The 18,523-nt window shown below is 39.5% G+C and overlaps 2 protein-coding genes across 4 annotated transcripts in view; one reads left to right on the plus strand and one right to left on the minus strand.

Moving 5' to 3' along the window:
• Nucleotides 1–6,429, plus strand: part of LOC101847101 (arginine-glutamic acid dipeptide repeats protein) — a 31,070-nt gene extending 24,641 nt beyond the window's left edge. For both annotated transcript variants that reach the window (XM_005096512.3, XM_035969252.1), the window contains exons 16-17: nucleotides 1,473–1,602; nucleotides 5,741–6,429. In XM_005096512.3, the coding sequence (XP_005096569.1) occupies nucleotides 1,473–1,602; nucleotides 5,741–5,767 (157 nt within the window). In that variant the 3' untranslated portion in view covers nucleotides 5,768–6,429. The remainder of the gene's footprint in view (nucleotides 1–1,472; nucleotides 1,603–5,740) is intronic.
• Nucleotides 6,430–12,546: 6,117 nt separating this feature from the next.
• The window catches only part of LOC101847578 (probable 39S ribosomal protein L24, mitochondrial), a 47,696-nt gene continuing 41,719 nt past the window's right edge, over nucleotides 12,547–18,523 (minus strand). For both annotated transcript variants that reach the window (XM_005096514.2, XM_035969253.1), the window contains exons 3-6: nucleotides 17,628–17,723; nucleotides 15,791–15,897; nucleotides 14,079–14,218; nucleotides 12,547–12,759 (exon numbers count right to left, since the gene is read on the minus strand). In XM_005096514.2, the coding sequence (XP_005096571.2) occupies nucleotides 12,623–12,759; nucleotides 14,079–14,218; nucleotides 15,791–15,897; nucleotides 17,628–17,723 (480 nt within the window). In that variant the 3' untranslated portion in view covers nucleotides 12,547–12,622. The remainder of the gene's footprint in view (nucleotides 12,760–14,078; nucleotides 14,219–15,790; nucleotides 15,898–17,627; nucleotides 17,724–18,523) is intronic.

Raw genomic sequence — 18,523 nt, forward strand, 5'->3', positions numbered from 1 at the left:
CCCCCCCCAAGATTTCACATCCTTTCAAATATTTTTACGAAATGCAGTGCTTTCAATCTTCTGTATTTTTTACGGATATCCATACTTTTTGAAAGTTCCTTACTTTCCCCCTCCTCATGATCAACTCCATCTGTAAGAAGTATAATCATGTAGGGCCAATGATATTCCATAACAAAGTATCAGTACTTGTCTCCGTGTAGTCTTTGCTAAGTTCTGGATATTTACAGTTATTCTCGGCAATAGGTTATTTTAGAAACCTGCCAGATTACGCATTTCCTGCACTTGGCCATTATCCCTCTATACATTCATTGTGGCTCAGTTGACGTAGGCCGACATCTTCACTTGAGCATCGATCCAAATCTGGCACGATAGTGATATATTTTTGTGCGGGTTTCCTCCTGTCTTTCATTCACTTGTCACTCATTCTTTATGTCTATCTTTGGATCATAGCTGCAGCTGGAAAATCTGTGCGTTGACCAAGAAATTGAATTGTATATTTAGAAAGAAAATCGTTATTGGAATTAATCTTTTTTTTTTTTTTTACAGATGTTTAGAACTAGAGAAATTGTCAGTGTGGATTCTACAGGAGCACAGTAATGGCCGCTGCTGAAGGAATTGTTACTATAACTAGAATCAAGAATAATAGTAAATTGTGTTCTGAGGTGGTGGCATTCGACACTTTTAACATGAAAAATGGAGGACTATTAGGGTATACACTTGGTGACGTGTGACTGTATCATCAAGATTCATGCTCCTGGGTTTTCCTTTTGTCAGTGGGTACGATGAAAATTGAATTGTAGTGGCATTGGCAAGGGGAACTTGTTTTTAAACGTAAATATTGTCAGCAAGGGAAAGAAATGAAGATGAAGAAATCAAGAATGGAAAAAACAAAATCTTGGTGCAAAATATAGGTATTCTAGGTTGCTGGCCATCTCTTCAAACAGGCTCATAAATGCCATTTTCAACCTTCTAAAAGCTTAGAACTTTCCTTACTTTTCTGCTTTGACTGTTGGCATCACTGATTATAGTAGCAATGGCAAGGGGAACCTGCTTGTAAACATTGCCAGAAAATGAAAGATCTATAGGTGGAGAAATCAAACAAGACAAAATCTTGGTGAAAAAATAGATGTCATATGTTGTCTGCAATCTCTTCCAACAGGCTCCCAAATGCCATTTTTCAACCCTCTAAAAGCCCTAAATTTCAAATTCTTAAGGGCCTTTGCCCCCTGAACTCCCACAGGGACACTGTCTCTGGACCCTGCTGGGGGCCTATAAGGCTCCAGATCCCCGGTAGAATTTTCCTTACTTTTCAGAAAAGCTTCTGCTGTTGGAAGCACTGATTGAAGTGGTTAGTGAAAATGTTACTTTTTTCTAGACTATTTCCTCCTTGTTTGTGGGCTTTTCTTCAGTTTAAATTACATTAGTTTGTGGCCATTTTACTGATTCTACCCATTCCATGGTGTGGTTTCCAGAGGGAATACAACCGTGGAAGGACGTGGTTTGGGTATTGACCGGCCAGCGGAGCTCACAAAGGAAGATGACGAGTACGATGCTTACAGAAAAAGGATGATGCTGGCATACAGATTCCGGCCCAACCCTCTGGTAATGCATTATCTGTGGTTAGGACTGTTACAGCTCTTACTTCTTTCTTCTTTCCATGTGTATATGCTTTACACTTACAGGCCAGCATCCGCTACAGATGAAACTGTCTCCTCTAGCATGTCCACTGGCTCATACTAGGTACCGCAAACTGGCCTTGCGCCCCGTGGCGCACTGTCACGGAGACAAAAACCCATATTTTTACCCTCCTAAAACACCGTGTGATCATGCATACACACAGACACTTGATATATCAGAAGAAAGAGGAGCTTTTCCTCTTTTTAGTGGTATTATTTATTTGAATCAATGATTCTTTTGAAAGCAAAATCTTATGGGATAAAAGACAAAACTATCGAGGTTTTCACTGTCGTGGCCACGCGTTTCGTTTATTGATTTTTTGAGTGACCTCGGTTGAACAGGAACGGAGAGCGTATGGTATTAAATACAGTCCATGCCGGCTTTAAGCACGGTCATCGGGAGAAAGCTTAAGCGTGCTTAAAGCCGAAGCGTGCTTAAGTGCGAAGTAGACATAATCCAGAGAATTTCATGTAGATCTAGAAAATTCCCCGTGCTATTTCCCTTTGTTTGTAACTAGGCCTATAGCGGTCCCGCAAAAGTGTGCACTGTTATTTAGACACCCGCCATGGTAGTTTTTGTTCGCTTGTTTGTTTTGGGAAATGAAAACTTAATTTAGACGGCCAGTCACGACACAGCACACTAGGCCTACTGTAACACACTGCCTGTGCGTACCACTGCCCGCTGTGCCACTCATACCACCGCCTTCATCCCACCTCGCGCGTGATACACAATCAGGATTAAAGGATAGCGAGGGTCAAAGGTGAAATCGCAGCCAGACTCCCTTTCTCGTCTCCCCGACTCTCTTTGTATTTTTTTTTTTGGTCGTGTGTAGCTTTGCCCTAGGCCTAGGCTAGATCTTATGTCCGCGCGCACTGTGCATCTCTCTGCCTTCCTCTCCGCCCGTGTGAGTGTGTGTGTGTCCGGGGCCATCACTTGCGTTCTTTGTGTTTCTCTTGACACACTCCACTGCTGCGGTGTAAACTGAGTTCGAACTTCGATGGATCATCATGAAAATATTAACTGTCTTGTAAATAAAGCGTGCTTGAAGCCAAAGTTACCGTGCGTAAAGGCGTGTAATTTATATAGCAAATATTCGGTAAGAGCCGTTTAGCGTGCTTGAGTCCGAAACGTGCTTAAGGCTGGCGTGCTTAAAGCCGGCACGGACTGTACTGCAATCTGATTCGTCTATATTTTTTTATGAGAAAACGCTCTTTCCGGTGATATATTTCTTAAGACTGTCCTTAAAAAATTAATAGAAGAGATTAATATGTGAAAACTTTCGATGCTGTTTTTTTATGGAACCAGTGATCGGACTGACTACGTAAATATATCGGCAGAAAGCTCATGCATTCCTCTTCAAGAATAACACAGCCATTATACGCAAATAAATACCGGACGCTCCCCATCGGCTCGCAAGCAGGCCGCCATCGCCCCGGTTTTGCATAAAATCTTTCTCATTCCCATCAGCGTGGCCTGGCGTTAGGCCGATAAGCCGGTGGTCACGAGTGGTGATTTTAACCTCCCCTTGTATTTCTTGTCATTTTGGTCAAAAAGCCATGTTTACGTCAATAAATTTCCATCTTCTGGCTATTTGATAGCCCTGAAAAAAATTGGGCTTGTCCTCTATGTGCATGGGTATGTGTTTACAAGTTTTTGTGAATGTCCATTCAAATTTAAGAATGTTGTGACATCTCAAAGTGCAGACATTTCGCAAATAAAAAAATATAACATTTTTCTGCAACTTCAGATGTTCATAACTTTGTTAAAAATGAAGTTATATGTATAGATTTGGTATCAAAATACTCAGAATAATACATTCTATAAGGTGGTGCATTTAACTATGAAATCAGAGGACTTTGAAATTTCAGTTTGAGGTACCTACTCATACATTTTCCCCTGAAAAGGCACAGCCAAGCTTCCCTCTCTCACCTCGTGATGTTTTGTGCTGGTCTCGCTCTGATGTCATTCATCATCATTGCCTTTCTCACCCTTCACTAGGGTTTAGGCCACAGACAAACACCTTCCTCCTTTCTTTATCCAGGGCTAACCTCTTGATGTTAGTCCAGGTCTTCCCACTTTTCTGTACATCGATTTCTGTGATTCTTCTTCTGATGTAATTGCTTTTTTTATTTTTTTAAAATGTACATGCTGAAGTTTTACACCCATTGACACTCTTTAGATCTGTCATTGCTTGTAGTAAGACATCTAGCAGTGCTTCAACTTCTGCCTTACTAAAAAGTTGTTTTAGAGGTCATGGTTTTGTTGTTACTTAGACACCTCCTGCCTACAACTCATACCTTTGTAAAATGCTCACTCAAGTGTCAGGACTTTGCTGTAACTTCTGCAAATTACTGACCACCTAGGAAAATGGCTCTTTATAAGTGGAAAAAAATTCTATAACTTGTTCACTTTCGTCTGATCGAGATTAAAACAAGATAAAATGAAATTGCTCTGTTTAATCTTCTCAGATCTTTGCATAGGGGTCTAAAAGTTGAATGACCAACAGAATCTAAAAGCCCATTCGTAAAGTTCTGTGCAAACTAAGGTTTCGACACGTTTTCTTTGATGTAAGTCTAAAACGGGTAAAAGATATAATAGGGGATTTACAGCATACACCAAAAATATTGAGAAGTTTATATATTTTACTCAGCACCACACTTAAGCGTTCGCTTAAGAAACGCGATTCAAGAAACGAGGTGAGTGATTTTCAAGACACGTGGTGCTTGTACGTCTAGACAGCTGGGGGATGAAATCTAACACCTTATGCTGAAATGAGAGGACATGGTGGTGTTACTGTATCAAAATGAGCAATTTGTTGGCTTGGTTACTGTAAGTCATTTATTTTAGTGATCCAAAGAGTGGTTTTTAATATAGGCCTCAAAGAGAAAATTTTTTAAAGTACTGGATCAAGAGTTTTTTTTAATAATATTTTTTTTGGGGTTGCTGCCCTGCAGAAGTGCCATGCAAAGTTTCATGGGCTTAGGTAAATTAATAAATGAGCTAGAGCTAGAATTTTGTTAATGTAGACAATCAAAAGTGAACAAGCTATAGTTGATCCATTTTCTTCTTGTGTGCTAAGGACCCTAAGGTCAAATTGGTGCCAATGGGTACTCTGTCTTATACATTTTCATTCAAATATAGCATAGAAAAATGGATTATGTTGACTTCTGTTGAAAAATTGCATAATTCTACTGCGACAGTGAATGAAAGGTCATGGTCATTTTGTTTGTGATGGTCAAATAACGTTCTTTTTATGTATATTATATATACATTGTATATACATATGTATTATATTATATATACAATGTTGGTGAGGTAAATCATCTGATCAGCTGCATGTATTTAGAAAAATAAGAAAAATTAGTAAAATACGTCTTCTGATCAATACTAAGTATACTGCTTTACTAGTAACTAGCTTAATTTTATCAAAACTTGATTATTGTAACTCTTTGTTATCAGGAATATCATTGGAGAAAGTTAAAAGACTTCAAACTGTCCAAAACAATGCTGCACGTTTAGTTTTAAGGAAAAGAAAGCGAGACTCTGTTATACCTCTTTTATGAACTTTGCATTGGCTTCCTGTTGAGAAAAGGATAGTGTACAAGTTGGCCAGCCTGTGTTGCAAATGTTTGAATGATAATGCACCATCATATTTATCAAATCTGTTAAGACTGTACATTCCAACTCGTAGTTTAAGGTCATCAGCTGACAAAAAGAAATTTATTTTACCATCTATGAAACTAAAAACAATGGGTGAAAGGGCATTCGAATACCAAGGCCCCAAGATCTGGAATGCTTTACCAAGTACTTTAAGAGAGATCAAATCTTTTGATTCATTCAAATGTCAGCTGAAGTCCGTTTCTGTGTTTAAATTAATAAGATGAATATTAGGAATAATTTTCTTTAGTCAGAACACGTTTTATGTTACTGTTGTATTATGTACTGTATTGTAAAGCGCTCAGAGCCTGTGTACTTTATTCGGGGTTGAGCGCTATATAAATGTCATTTATTATTTATTATTATTATTATTATTATTATTATTATTATTATTTCTCTTCTGCAGAACAATCCACGGAGGCCGTACTACTGATGTGACTTCTCACTGGGGATCAAGAAGTAATTTGGCAGCAAAGGGATGGGAATCTGCATTGCTTTTTCCATCATTGGCACAGCACCATTTGGCCATGATGGTTTAGTTCTGCTGTATCTTATTTAATCAGTGTGTGGGATATGCTAAGGTGGTAATGCATTTTCTTGCACAATATTTAAGAATTGAGTAATTTGTTTTATTTTATTATTTTTGGGGGGTAAAATATATTTGTGCATTTATATTGTAGATAAAGCTGAAGTCCACTTGTGTCGAGTGCTGGTGTTTCTGCGACTAGCAGTGATGAAGAAAAATAACTGCTTGAATTATTTTTATGTTTGTACTAATTAATATATAGATTGTCACGTTGTAAGTGATCATGTCTGATGGTAGGCTATGTGTTCATTGCTTGTGTGATGATGTTTGAAACCATGTCTTGTTTCTGCTGCAAGAGGTCACAGGGAAAGTATGGTTTTATGTTTATGAACTTGCAAAGTGTCCTTGTTTGATCAGTGTGGCGTTACGGGCCAAGTTACTGTGTATCTCTTCAAAGTTTTTTTTCTGATTTTGTCCCAAGTTTTAACTCCATCCCATCCCGTCTCCTGCTTCTAAAATTTTCAATAGAAAATCGGCCAGTAGATTGATTTTGTGCTAATAAATACAAGGAAAAAACAAGAATTTTATCTAAGATTCCTGATTTATCCCCAAAACATGATGCTGACCCATCCAGATCTAGCTAAACAGACCACATGCAGACTTTTGCAAAGTTCCCCTCAAGGTCTATCACTGCCTTTAGTAAGCTGCTCCCCTTGGGCGCCTCTAGTTGGTAAATGGTTACTGCCCTAGATCAAAGAACTATCCACCACCCCTCCTTTGTTCTGTCCCCCCCCCCCCCCCCCTCCCCCCCCCCGTGTTCCTAATGATAGCAAGTTAAGACCACAAATGGAATAATTATGAAAACCAGAAGATTGATGAGACAAGATGCTGTAAATGGCGTAACTATTTTACACCATTTTAATTTGATTTCTGCGATGTATATATTTTGTTCTTTGTAATTCACTTTTATTTTGACTGGGTTGGGCAATTTGCTTTAAGTTGTGTCCTGATGAAGAAGTTTTGCACCCCAGCCAAGACTGATTTCCTAAAAAGTGGCAAATAAAGTAGTGATATTTTTTTGCGTGTGAATTTAATAATTGAATTTGGAAGGGTACTTGTGCAGCTATGACTCCAGTCAAATGAAAGCAAAGTGCACTACATGTTTATTTTCTAAAGTTCCAAGGCTGTAGTATTAATAAACCTGGGCTCTCGAACTCGAACTACTTCAGTCTTGTGCTATTTTGGGTTTGATATTCAGTGTAGTATATTATGCTCTAAGGAGAGAGTCTTGCTGGTCATGGATAGACCCAGACCTCTCCCAGACCCAGCTGTCAGTTTTACGTGTCGACTTTCTAGACAAGTGTTAAAGGGACAGTTGTAGTAGCTACACCAAGATAAATTTCCCCTCAGAACAACAGGCTGAAGGAGAAAGGGAGACTGTTAGGAAAAGATGGACTAGTTATGGCTCTTCACAGGAACCCTATACTGCTCAAGGTGTTGGGATAGAAGAGTGGATGATTGGCCACGTGGTTGTCTCTATTTTATCATCTTTCAATTTTAAGTAAGTGCCCGAAAGTGTTGCTGCTCAACCTACACTTGTAAAATGCTGCGAGAAGATTTTATTGCTTTGTTATCTCCATTCAATGAATTTGTTAAAAGGACAGGCCTTAACAGGATTTTTAGACAATTGGCGCTTAAGAAAAGATTGGTAGTTTTGTTTTTTGGTTTGTTTGCATGTGTCTCTCCTGATACAAAAGATGAGGAGGTTTCTTTTCTTTTTGTAAAGAGGTGTGACCATCCTTGTATTTATGCTAGTTTGCTTAGTAGATGCTTTAAAAAAAAAAAATGGAAATTGTGTGCTCTATTCTTTATTTCATGTTTTGTTATTAGTTGATATTTTTGCAATCTCCTGTTCTTTTTTGTTCGTGCAGGATATGAAACTGAAAGTGGTTGTGTTTTTGTGACCTTGAAATACAAAATTCTCCTTGGATGTTCGATGTAGGGTTGTTACTTCAGTATTTTGAAAATCTAATGTTGTAGAGGAAAATGTATTGTCAGTAGTTCGTCTACCCTGTCATGACAATTCAGCAATTTTTAAAAAAGTACCTTTGTATAGCATTGTCTTTTGCTCAGAATTTAACATTGTGTCCTTGGAAGTCATCAATACTAATAATTTTGTATAGCTATTATTTTCATGTCATGTTGTACTGAGTGAGTAAAGATGCAGTGAAAGTTTTCATGGTTTTATGGGGATAAATTATTTTTACATTCAATTTTTCTGATACAACTTTTGACAAAGAACACAATAAAAAAATCTGCAGTCAGTGGATGAAACTGCGTCCTGGCACTTACTCTTGATTGGACTTGAAGCTCACTTTTGACATGTACTGTTTTGAATTTGAATGACCTGTTTTGCCTGTGTATCATTTTGTTGCCGGATTGTACATAGCCCTTTTTCTTGTTATTATAACTTATGCATACTTAGTATCTGAGCTTTGTTGTGAGTTCTCAGAATTTGTTCATTATTTCATGAACGAGTTTCCCATGAATAAAAAATTACCAGTGACAACAAGGATTTTTTCTCTTAATGTGGTGTGTAGCTTGTGTTAAGTGTGCCTGTCCTCTCTTACTCTATGTGTGTCTTGGGTTTTGTTTCCTTGCGGCTTTGGTCTGCCCTTTTCCCTCAAGCATGAAGTGAATGCTGTTGGTGTTAACCTTTTGAGTGGGTGGTTGGCGGGTGCTCTGGTGTGGTTTGCTTCTTCTTTCCTATCAAACATATATCGTCCTTATCTCCCCTCTTCCTTTTTTATGTTTGTTACTCTCTTGTACTTGTAACACCTCTAATCTTCTGGCGCTCATATATGACCATATGCAGTTGCGAGCGCCGTGAAAGTTAAAACCTCTACTAAAACTAAACTAACCTTTTGAGTCCTTGCCACCGGTGGCGCGTAAATACAACCAGCGGCGCGTAAAACTGCCCATATGCCTAGCCACCGGTGAACGAGACCCCATCTCCAACCCGGCCCATCTCAGACAAAACGCCTACGGAAAGCGGTGTTTACAACTCAAGACATTGATTTCTTTAAATATCTTTCTGAATTAGATGCTGGTATTGACAAGGACTGCCCTGAGTGGGATTCGGAAAGTGATTCTGATGGTCCTATGAATGTGAGTAATATATTGCTCAGGAGCTCAGGCAAAGGGGGCACGGTAGCCCCAAGAGGTCAGGACTCAAAGGGTTAATGAACTCTATAATTTGAGCAAAGTGATGTTTGTGGTTGTTGACCTCAATGTGAAAAGCTTTGTTTGTATGTTGCTTCGTCTTTAATATCAAACATTTGTTGTCCTTATCTCTCCTCCTTTTCTTTGAAAGTTACTCTCGTGCAATACCTCTAAACTTCAGCACTTATATGACTTAATTGTGCGGGTGGTTGGAGGGTGCCACTGGTAGGTCCTACTTCTTTACTTTCCCTCTGCTGTCCTTTCTGTCTGTCATACTTTTCCCCAGCACTTACAGACCATTATTGTGTGACGTGTCGATGTGCTTCTCTTTACTCAAACAAACAAAGACCTAATTGTATTGCACGTGCCGTAAAACTTACAAAAAAAACAACAGAAAGTGAATTGACTAAATATAATGCGCAAAGTGTTATTGTGTAACACTGTTGAAATGTCCACCTTTTTCCCTGGTTTTCTATACTGGCGTCTGACGTGAAGAGATTAAGAAGTGCTTTGCCGCTGCACGCTGAAGACAAGCGATTCCCAAGTGGGGAGAGTTTTTATGCTGGCAAATTTACAATAATTAAATAAGGACTGTACAACTCAGACATTTGACGGACGGTGAGATGTTGCATATATATATATATATATATATATATATATATATATATATATATATATATATATATATATATATATATAGTGTCGCCCTGACGGCCATCTCTATCTATAACTTATAAGACGGCCACCTGTACAAACGGCCACTCCCCCCCCCCTTGCGTTTTTTTCTATATAATTTAACTATGTAAAACGGGCACCTGTCCAACGCGGCTGCGGCCACCATATTTTAACACACAACCCCTATCACACCAAGCAATAAACTTGTCTTAGACGGCCACCTTAGTAACTCCATTATGTTTTGTCATAAATTGTGCATTGGCCCCTGACGTTGTGGTCGAGCCATCGTAATCCAATCACCTGTCGTTGTTAGGTTGTCCCTCCGACCGATCATGCTGCGTAGGCCCCTCCCACTGTTGACCTATAACATATTTTCAGCTGTTGGTGAGATAAGCGTGTGATCCCTCATAACCCATAAGCCCCGCCCAGAACTCATGCACAAATCGTGAGATGAGTTGTCACTGTTTACCCAGTCTGTAACAAAGTAACAATACACGTTAACTTGAACTTGTGACAGAAGCGTCGCTCGTTCTCCCAATGGTTGCGACCCGTGTGTTTGTTTTACCATAGCTCTCGGTCCTCCTTGTCTGGCACTGACACATTTCGTTTTATTGTCACCCTTACACAAAAGTAGCAACAAAAGGAAAAAAATATAATAAAACCAGCGAAAACAACAACAATAATGACAACAACAACAAATACAATGCGGCTACCCTCGGTTGGGACCTCAGAAAGGAAGGGTCTGTTTTCTTCATCTTGATCAGTCCTGCCTAAGACGGCCACCTGTCTTATATGGCCACTTTTCTCCTTGACAATGGGAGGCCGTCTTACACAGGTTCGACTGTATGAAATACATGTATATATATGTACTTGGGACCAGCATGAGCTGGAAGAACAGCGGGTCTGACGGTTCAATGGGGTGTTCCTCTGTCGTATAGTCGCGACTGTCAAGGAATATGATTCTGCTGTGGGGTCTGTGTTTGAAAAGTGTCTTTTTGTTCCTGATATACACGTACGTGCACATGCATTCAGAGCTGAGCGTCTTCTCTCTCTCTCTCTCTCTCACTCAATCTCTTCGTCTTTCTCATGACAGAAAGAGATGATTAACATATCTGGCGGGCGGTGTGGTAAGGCAAATTTACATTTATTAAATAAGGACCATACAACTCAGACAGATGGCGGTGTGAAGGCGAAAATGCGCTCCTTTTCATACATTGGCAAAACCTGGTAGTAAGCAGGGCTGTCTTTAAGCCATTCTCAAAGGCCTCGTTCTAATGCACAGTAGAATTGAAAATGGGCTGATCTAACGTCACGCTCAAAACTGTGCCTGAACTACAAAAGGGAACTGCTGCTTTTTCCTTCCTAATCCTTACTATCATTTTTGTCCTCTACTTCTTTTGTATGTTTGTTACACTCTTGTGACCCACTATTTCCGGGGTGCCTTGATAGTCGAAGCAGACTTTGTGCTGTTGAAGCTAGAGAGGTGAGCAGAGTAAGCCTGATTCCCTGTAAAGACTTCTCTGTTGACATCCACCCCAAAGTCTGACTGTACATATTGAGCAACCTGTGTCAGCTTGACAGTCTCTTAAAAGGGATTAAATTACAGCGGGGTCCACTTAAAACCGAAATCGGTGGGACTGCCAGTTTTCCTTCAGTTTAGCCCTGTTTTCAGTTTCAAGAGGTTGCTAAAATAGAAGAATAAAATCCCAAACCCAAACAAACTGAGATTATTTTTTCCTTTCAGTTTACTGCCGTTTCGGGATTAAGCGTTTTCATTTCAAGTGGACTGCATGTGTATTATATTGCTGGTGTCACAGGATCAATGAAGAACTCCAATTTTTTTCCTCATCCTGTATAGCAAGGTGAACGGGAATTGCTCATTGTTCCTGCGACAGCCACAAAATACGTATTTTACGTCGACAGCTACTCAGCAGTTTTACACACAGCATAAAGGTAGACCTATGTGAATGTTGCAAAGTTTAAAGAACATAGGTGCTGGAGGGCATAGCTGAAATGTCCTTCTTTTTTTTAACCAGTCTCATGAGTTTGTCATCTCGTCAGTCGTTACTATCATGTTCAGCTTTCCAAAACCTAAAGCATAGAAAACAACATTCTTCTAATAGCAAAAAAAATTTTTTTTTAATGGTTTCACTTAAGGCTTTGAAATGACCTGTCAGAAAGTAAAGAATAGTTTTATTATAAAACAGACTTTTGCATAGAGGTGTAACATTCAGCTCTGTTGGGCATTTTGCACTTAAGGTGTAATTGCAGCATTTGGTAAAATGTAAAAAATAACTTCAAAGGCCGTAGGTCTACTAATGAAAATGACTTAAAATTTACCAAGAGACAGCATACAGGTTGAAAGGAAAGATGTTTTTTTTCTGTAGTTGCAATATTTTCATGCACACCGGGTTTCCCCAGAGAGGAAATAAAATTCTTCTTTCATTTGGATTTAGAGTTGAGAGTGCACTTGAAAATTAATGTGTACCGTATCCGCAAAAGAAAATGTTAGATTTTTGCAAAATAGGCTTGTGGTATGTGCTCATTGTAAGTGGTAAAAATTATTTGAAAAATATTAGAGCATCATTATTTTGAGTTAAGATTAAGAAATGGTTTGTCTATGATTCCATGGTCTGTTTTGAATAATGTCTCAGCATGACCTCCAGCAACTTCCACTGGGTTTTCTCAGAGTACCTGTGAAAAAATCAGATGCATCATTAGCTGCAAAAAAGAACACCTGAAGACAAGCCCTGAGATCTAGAGGAAAACACAGAAGAAAACACATTGAATGATCTTTTCACAATGGTATTTATATTTTGCAGGGCAAAAAGCAGATGTACAGAAAGAATGAATGCAGATGTGAGGTCAGTAGTAAAATACTGGGGCTCTTTTTCTATCCTCTTTAATGCCCATGGCCTGCATGATGTCAGCTTCAAATGATGAAAGGGAAGGTTTGTAGGTCACTTTGGTCAGCTCTTTCTCCTTTGTGTCCCAGTTTTGCTCTGAGAAAGTAAAGAAAAAGAAATCCAAACCAAACAGTGAGAAGTAGAGGAAAACTGAATGAGGACTTACAAACATTTTTAGGATCGGACTATGATAGTCTAAATGAACCAGTTGGAAAGGTTTTGTGTTGTCTTATTCCTTTGTATTTTTCTTCATTCAATTCATTTGTTCTTTAATAGCTCATAGAATTACATGCCATAGCATTACATATGCATCATTATGACTTTACTCATTCAGAGTGCACTAGAAAAAGAGTCTTTGTCCTGAAAAGCAATGTCTGTTTGCATTTTAAAAACTCACACCTCACTTCTTCGTATATTTATGTCTGAGAGTAAAAAGTCTTACCTGACACTGCAATAACAATCACTTAGAGCTGGAAAGTTAAGTGTAATTAATTCATAAAAGAAGCAGGTTACAAAGACATGTGAAGTGCATTATGTCTACATGGGATTACCTAACTCAGTTTTAAGCAGTATGTCTAAATGGGCAACATCTCCAATTCACGAGGAAAGTGAGACTCCAATCCTCACAAAAAGATTTTGTCAATCCTGCTGCTGCTTTTTTTCTTCTCGCCTCATTGTCTGACAAAATGATCAGCCCCCAGCTGTTACAGCACTAAACACGTGTAGCACTGGGGTGACTAATGAGGAAAATTGCTATCACAGGACTCACAAAATACAAGAAAAACCACACCTGATCTTCAAAATTCACAGCAGCTGACAACACTGTAAATTTCAATACTGTTGTCATTCTACCGTTTTCCTATTCAATTTTTGTATCATTAATGGACTTTTTTCTAAACAGAAACAGTGAAGTGAAACCAGTGATAATGATAACAACATTGTTATTAACTTAAATTTAAATCATTGCTTTACAAATATGGGAACTTTATACATACATGACATACATCAAAAGTATGAAACAGACCTGAAGGTTATCTGAAAGCGACACTAGTAGATCCTAATTTTTTCCGATACCTGAATTTTTTTGTTTGTTCATCCATCTCACTTTTTCCCTACATTGAGAAACAGTCGCTGAACTGATGTGCACTCTATTTTTGACCACTTTACTGCATGGTTTGCTCCCTCGTTCCTATCAAATATCTATCGTCCATACCTCTTCTACCTCATTTCTTTGTACGTAACTCATTAGTAACACCTCTAATCCGCAGCCCTTATACGAGATTTATTTGACTTGCAAGAGCTGTAAATCTCTTACTACAAGTGAAGACTACCGTGTGTGCTTAAGCAGGAGTGTGCAGCAACCCTACCAGCGAGAGGGTAACGTGGAAACTGCAATGTAGGTGGACAATACTTACCAATGTAGGAACTCTTCAGCACACCGTCCTCAGCTTCGTCCAGGTACTTCTCTGAGATGGGGACAATCCGGCCACTCCTCAGGGACACGCGCACTCTGTTACCATCCTCGTCGAATCTCCACTCCACTTGTGTGGGCTGTCTGGGGAGGGAGAGAGAGAGAGAGAGAGAGAAACACACGTCAGCATCATAGAGTGTTACAATAGAAGGAATAATATTTGAGGGGTGGGGTGGGGGTGGGGGGGGGGAGGGGGTGGGCACTGAAAAGTGGAAGGACTGTTCAAGTCAAAGAAATATTTGGCAAAGAAGAATAAAGTAAATGGGGTACTTAGCTGAAACAAATAAAGTAGTCAGAGATTTGGCGTAACAGAATGAAGACATGTACTTGAGATTCTGATGAAAAGAATAAGTAAGGGATGGGTGACAGTTATTGAAATCAATACACTAATTAATGGGGGAATCTGATTAAAGGCTAAAAGGAGAGTAGGGATATTGAGGAAAGGGAGATAAAGTAATGGGTGATTTTGTATAAAGGTAACAATTAATGGGGAGGTGAAAGAAGGAAAGCGGGATTTGGCTGAAATAATCCTTCTACTTTACAATAACCAACAATAAAGAATACATGTTCTTTTAATTAATATAATGTATGCATGCATGTATAATACATGTGTTTGAAGAAAACACTTTCACATGGCCAGTTCACATTCCTTTACATGTACTGATATAAGAATGTGTACATGAGTATCATAAACCAATATATATTTATAATAATAATATATGACATTTATATAGCGCTCAACCCAAATTAAAGTACACAGGCTCTGAGCACTTTGCAACACAACAGTAACATACAGTGCATTGTGTTCTGACCAAATGAAAATCTCTCTAAATATTTATCTCATTAATTTAAAAACAGAAATGACTTTATCTGACATTTGGATGAATTAAAGAATCTGATCTCTCTAAAAAAAAGGCTACTGGGCAAAGCATTCCAGATCCCTGGATATTCAAATGCCCTTTCATCCATTGTTTTAAGTTTCATAGATGGTAAAAGAAATTTTTCTTTTTGTCAAGCTGATGACCTTAAACTGGAAGTTGGAATGTACAGTACAACAGATTTTGATACACATGATGGCGCATTATCATTCAGGCATTTGTGACATAGAGTGGCCAACTTGTACATAATTCTTTTCTCAACAGAAAGCCAGTGCAGTGTCCGTCAAAGATGTGTTGCCGTGTTTATCTTTCTTTTCTGTAAAACAAAACTTGCAGCACTGTTTTGGACAGTTTGAATTCTCTTCACTTTCTCCAGTGATATTCCTGATAACAAGGAGGTACAGTAATCAAGTCTTGATAAAACTAAGCTATTTATTAATACTAATAAAGCAGTATACTTAGTAGGCCTATTGATTAGATATGTATTTTCCTGATTTTTTTCTTATTTCTTACTACATGCAGCCGATCAGATAATTTACCTAAGCTGACATTGACAAACTGGAATCAAAACAGGTGCCAAGATTTTTTAACTTAATTTAAAAAAAATGCAATTTCAGCGAATGAAACAAGGCCGCAGAAGATGAAGGGTAAGGAAGAGACAAAAGACGTGCAAAAAAACCCCAACAAAAACCAAAAAACCCCGGGGGATTGGAAACCGGGAAACAGGTTAGAAAAGTAGAGTGTGCTGTGTAGCTAATGAAATAAGGACAATTCTTACTGGTCACTTGGGTCAAGGAGAGCCACCTCGTTGGTGACCAGCAGAGGCTTCTCTACCTTGGACAAGACTCCGGGGTTGGACGTACTCCTGTCCACCCATCTGTAGTTCTGTCAACAAGAGCGCATCGTCAGGAAAAGCTACAACCTGCACTTTTCGTTCCAGAAAGGAGCGTTTTACGGCACGTGCAACACGATTAGGTCATACATGTATAATATTTAGTGCTGAAGATTAGGAGTGTTACAAGGGAGTAACAAACACAAAAAATGAGATGTTTAGAAGGAAAGAAGAGGCAGGGTGTATGTCGGTGGTTGGTTGCAACGTGCCACTATTAGTGGTAGGCCCTGCTTCGTTTTACAGCATTTGCAACACAATTTAGATCATATAAATGTCACAGATTAGTGGTGTCACAAGAGAGAAACAAACACAACACAGGAGGAGAGACAACGACGATAGATATCTACAAGGAAAGAAGGAGCGAACCACACTAGAGCCCCCGCCAACCAACAACATGTAGGCCCTACAGCTACTATTTACTCCCTGAACCAAAGAGTTGGCACCGAGGAAGACATCAGGTAAAAAGGTGAAAATTGATGAAATTTCAGGCACTATATAACTTCCAAAAAAGTTTAAACAATGATATAATACTGATAGAAACTGATAAAATAGCACACGACAAAAACAAAGACAACGTATTCATAGAAGATAAGGTCCAGCTGCTTCTCAAAAAGCAGGTAACTTCCACTGGTCAGACATAATATTGGAGTCTGATCTTTAAAGTAGGTATTTTTACGCCCGCATTGACACAATCTAGATAATTTAAGAGGCAGGCTGTCGACCCTGCCTGTCACGGCTAACCCGAGCTGAGAGAGATACAAGATACAACAACCCAGGAGAAAAACAGAGAAACTCGATACAAATTTTCCCCACACCCGAGAATCATACTCGGGTCTGCTGAGCGCGACAGCGAAGTGCCTAACCACTACACCACAGACAACATTTCACTCAGAGGACGAGAGGCCGACAATTGCGCGGGAAGTTATTTTATTGGGTCTCTTCGCTGGGTCTCCTGGGTTGCCGCACCCCACGTCCCTCTCAGCCCTGTTAGTGTTAGTGTTAGGCCCAGGGTCGAAGCAGCTCGCCTCCAAAATGATCGTAATATGTCGATAGAGAGGTACGACATTTACAATCAATGAAGCGAAGAGCATACCACTGTCCCCTCGGTTTCATGCAAAAAAAAAATTCTGAAATTATACAAACTGAGCCAAAAAATGTGAAATTATGCGATTCTGTTAATTTTTAACAAAGAATGATAAAGGAAAATTAATCAGAAATTGTGCAAAAAAAGATCCAATTTTACTAAATTATGCGGGGTGCATAAGACCTCGGAGACAGATACCACTAGAACTAGAACTAGAAATTAGACGACGGAAACAGAGGAATGGGCAGGCCCAGGAGAAGATGGACTGAAGAATCAGAGAAACATTCATCGAGAACAACATCGTAACGGGTACCCATTGTGGGTCGGGTCGGGTCGATCACCCGACTTGTCGCCTGAAAACAAACGCGTTTGTTTCTGAGGTGACGAGTTGGGCGCGATCGGCTCGTGCCACGATAGCCGCTTTGAGCCCTCAATCTGGCTAGCAAACCGCCCCGTCCCGACCCGATCCCCTAATGGGCACCCCGTATAACCTCGCAGCAGGCGATTATATAACAAACAAAAGGAATACATTTAAATTTGCTTCTCCCCTCGACACCGCAAGGAAACACCGAGGCTAGAACTAGAAAAAGTAAGTCAAGTAACAAACATCATTATCACGACTAATTAAATTTCACTCACGCAATTGAGCCCTTCTACAAAGCACCAGTTCCTCTCTTTGACCAGCATGCACACAATTCCAATTTTACCTTTGTCGATGCCTTTCAACACTAGTACCTGCAGAAAAGACACAAAAAGCCAGTTCGTGAGAAAAAAAAAGGGTAAAATATTTAACATGCAAGTTATCCAGGACTATACAGAACCCATCGACAACAACACTGATAACTCAGATAGATAGATAGATAGATAGATAGATAGATAGATAGATAGATAGATAGACAGACAGACAGACAGACAGGTAGATAGGTAGATAGATATATAGATCGAAAGATAGCTAGATAGTCAGACAGACAGACAGACAGACAGACAGACAGACAGACAGACAGACAGACAGACAGACAGACAGACAGACAGACAGACAGATAGATAAGATAGGCAGATAGATGGATTGGGAAAAAAGAAGAGCTCACCTTGTTAAAAGGAAACTCTACTCGATTTCCAAACTTTATGAAACGAGACCATAATAAATTATTGAGGGTGAGTTCGTGGTGACTTGAGAATTTGATTTGAGCGCGCGCGCGAGCGTGTTTTGGTAGAGGTTTTACGGCGCTCGCAACTGCATAAGGTCATATGAGCGACGGAAGATAAGAGGTGTTACAAGAGAGTAACAAACATAAAAAAGAAGAAGGGGAGATAAGGACGACAGATGTTTCATAGGAAAGAAGAAGCCACAGAATTCTACATTCTAAGTGTAGAATTCTGTGGAAGAAGCAAACCGCACCAGAGCACCCGCCAAACACCCACGAGCGCGCGTGTGTGCGCGAATGCTTGTGCGTTCGTGTATACGCGCGCGCGCGCGCGTGTGTGTGTGTGTGTGTGTGTGTGTGTGTGTGTGTGAGAGAGAGAGAGAGAGAGAG

The sequence above is a fragment of the Aplysia californica genome, unplaced genomic scaffold (genome assembly GCF_000002075.1).
Source record: "Aplysia californica isolate F4 #8 unplaced genomic scaffold, AplCal3.0 scaffold00130, whole genome shotgun sequence".
NCBI classification, from domain to species: domain Eukaryota; kingdom Metazoa; phylum Mollusca; class Gastropoda; order Aplysiida; family Aplysiidae; genus Aplysia; species Aplysia californica.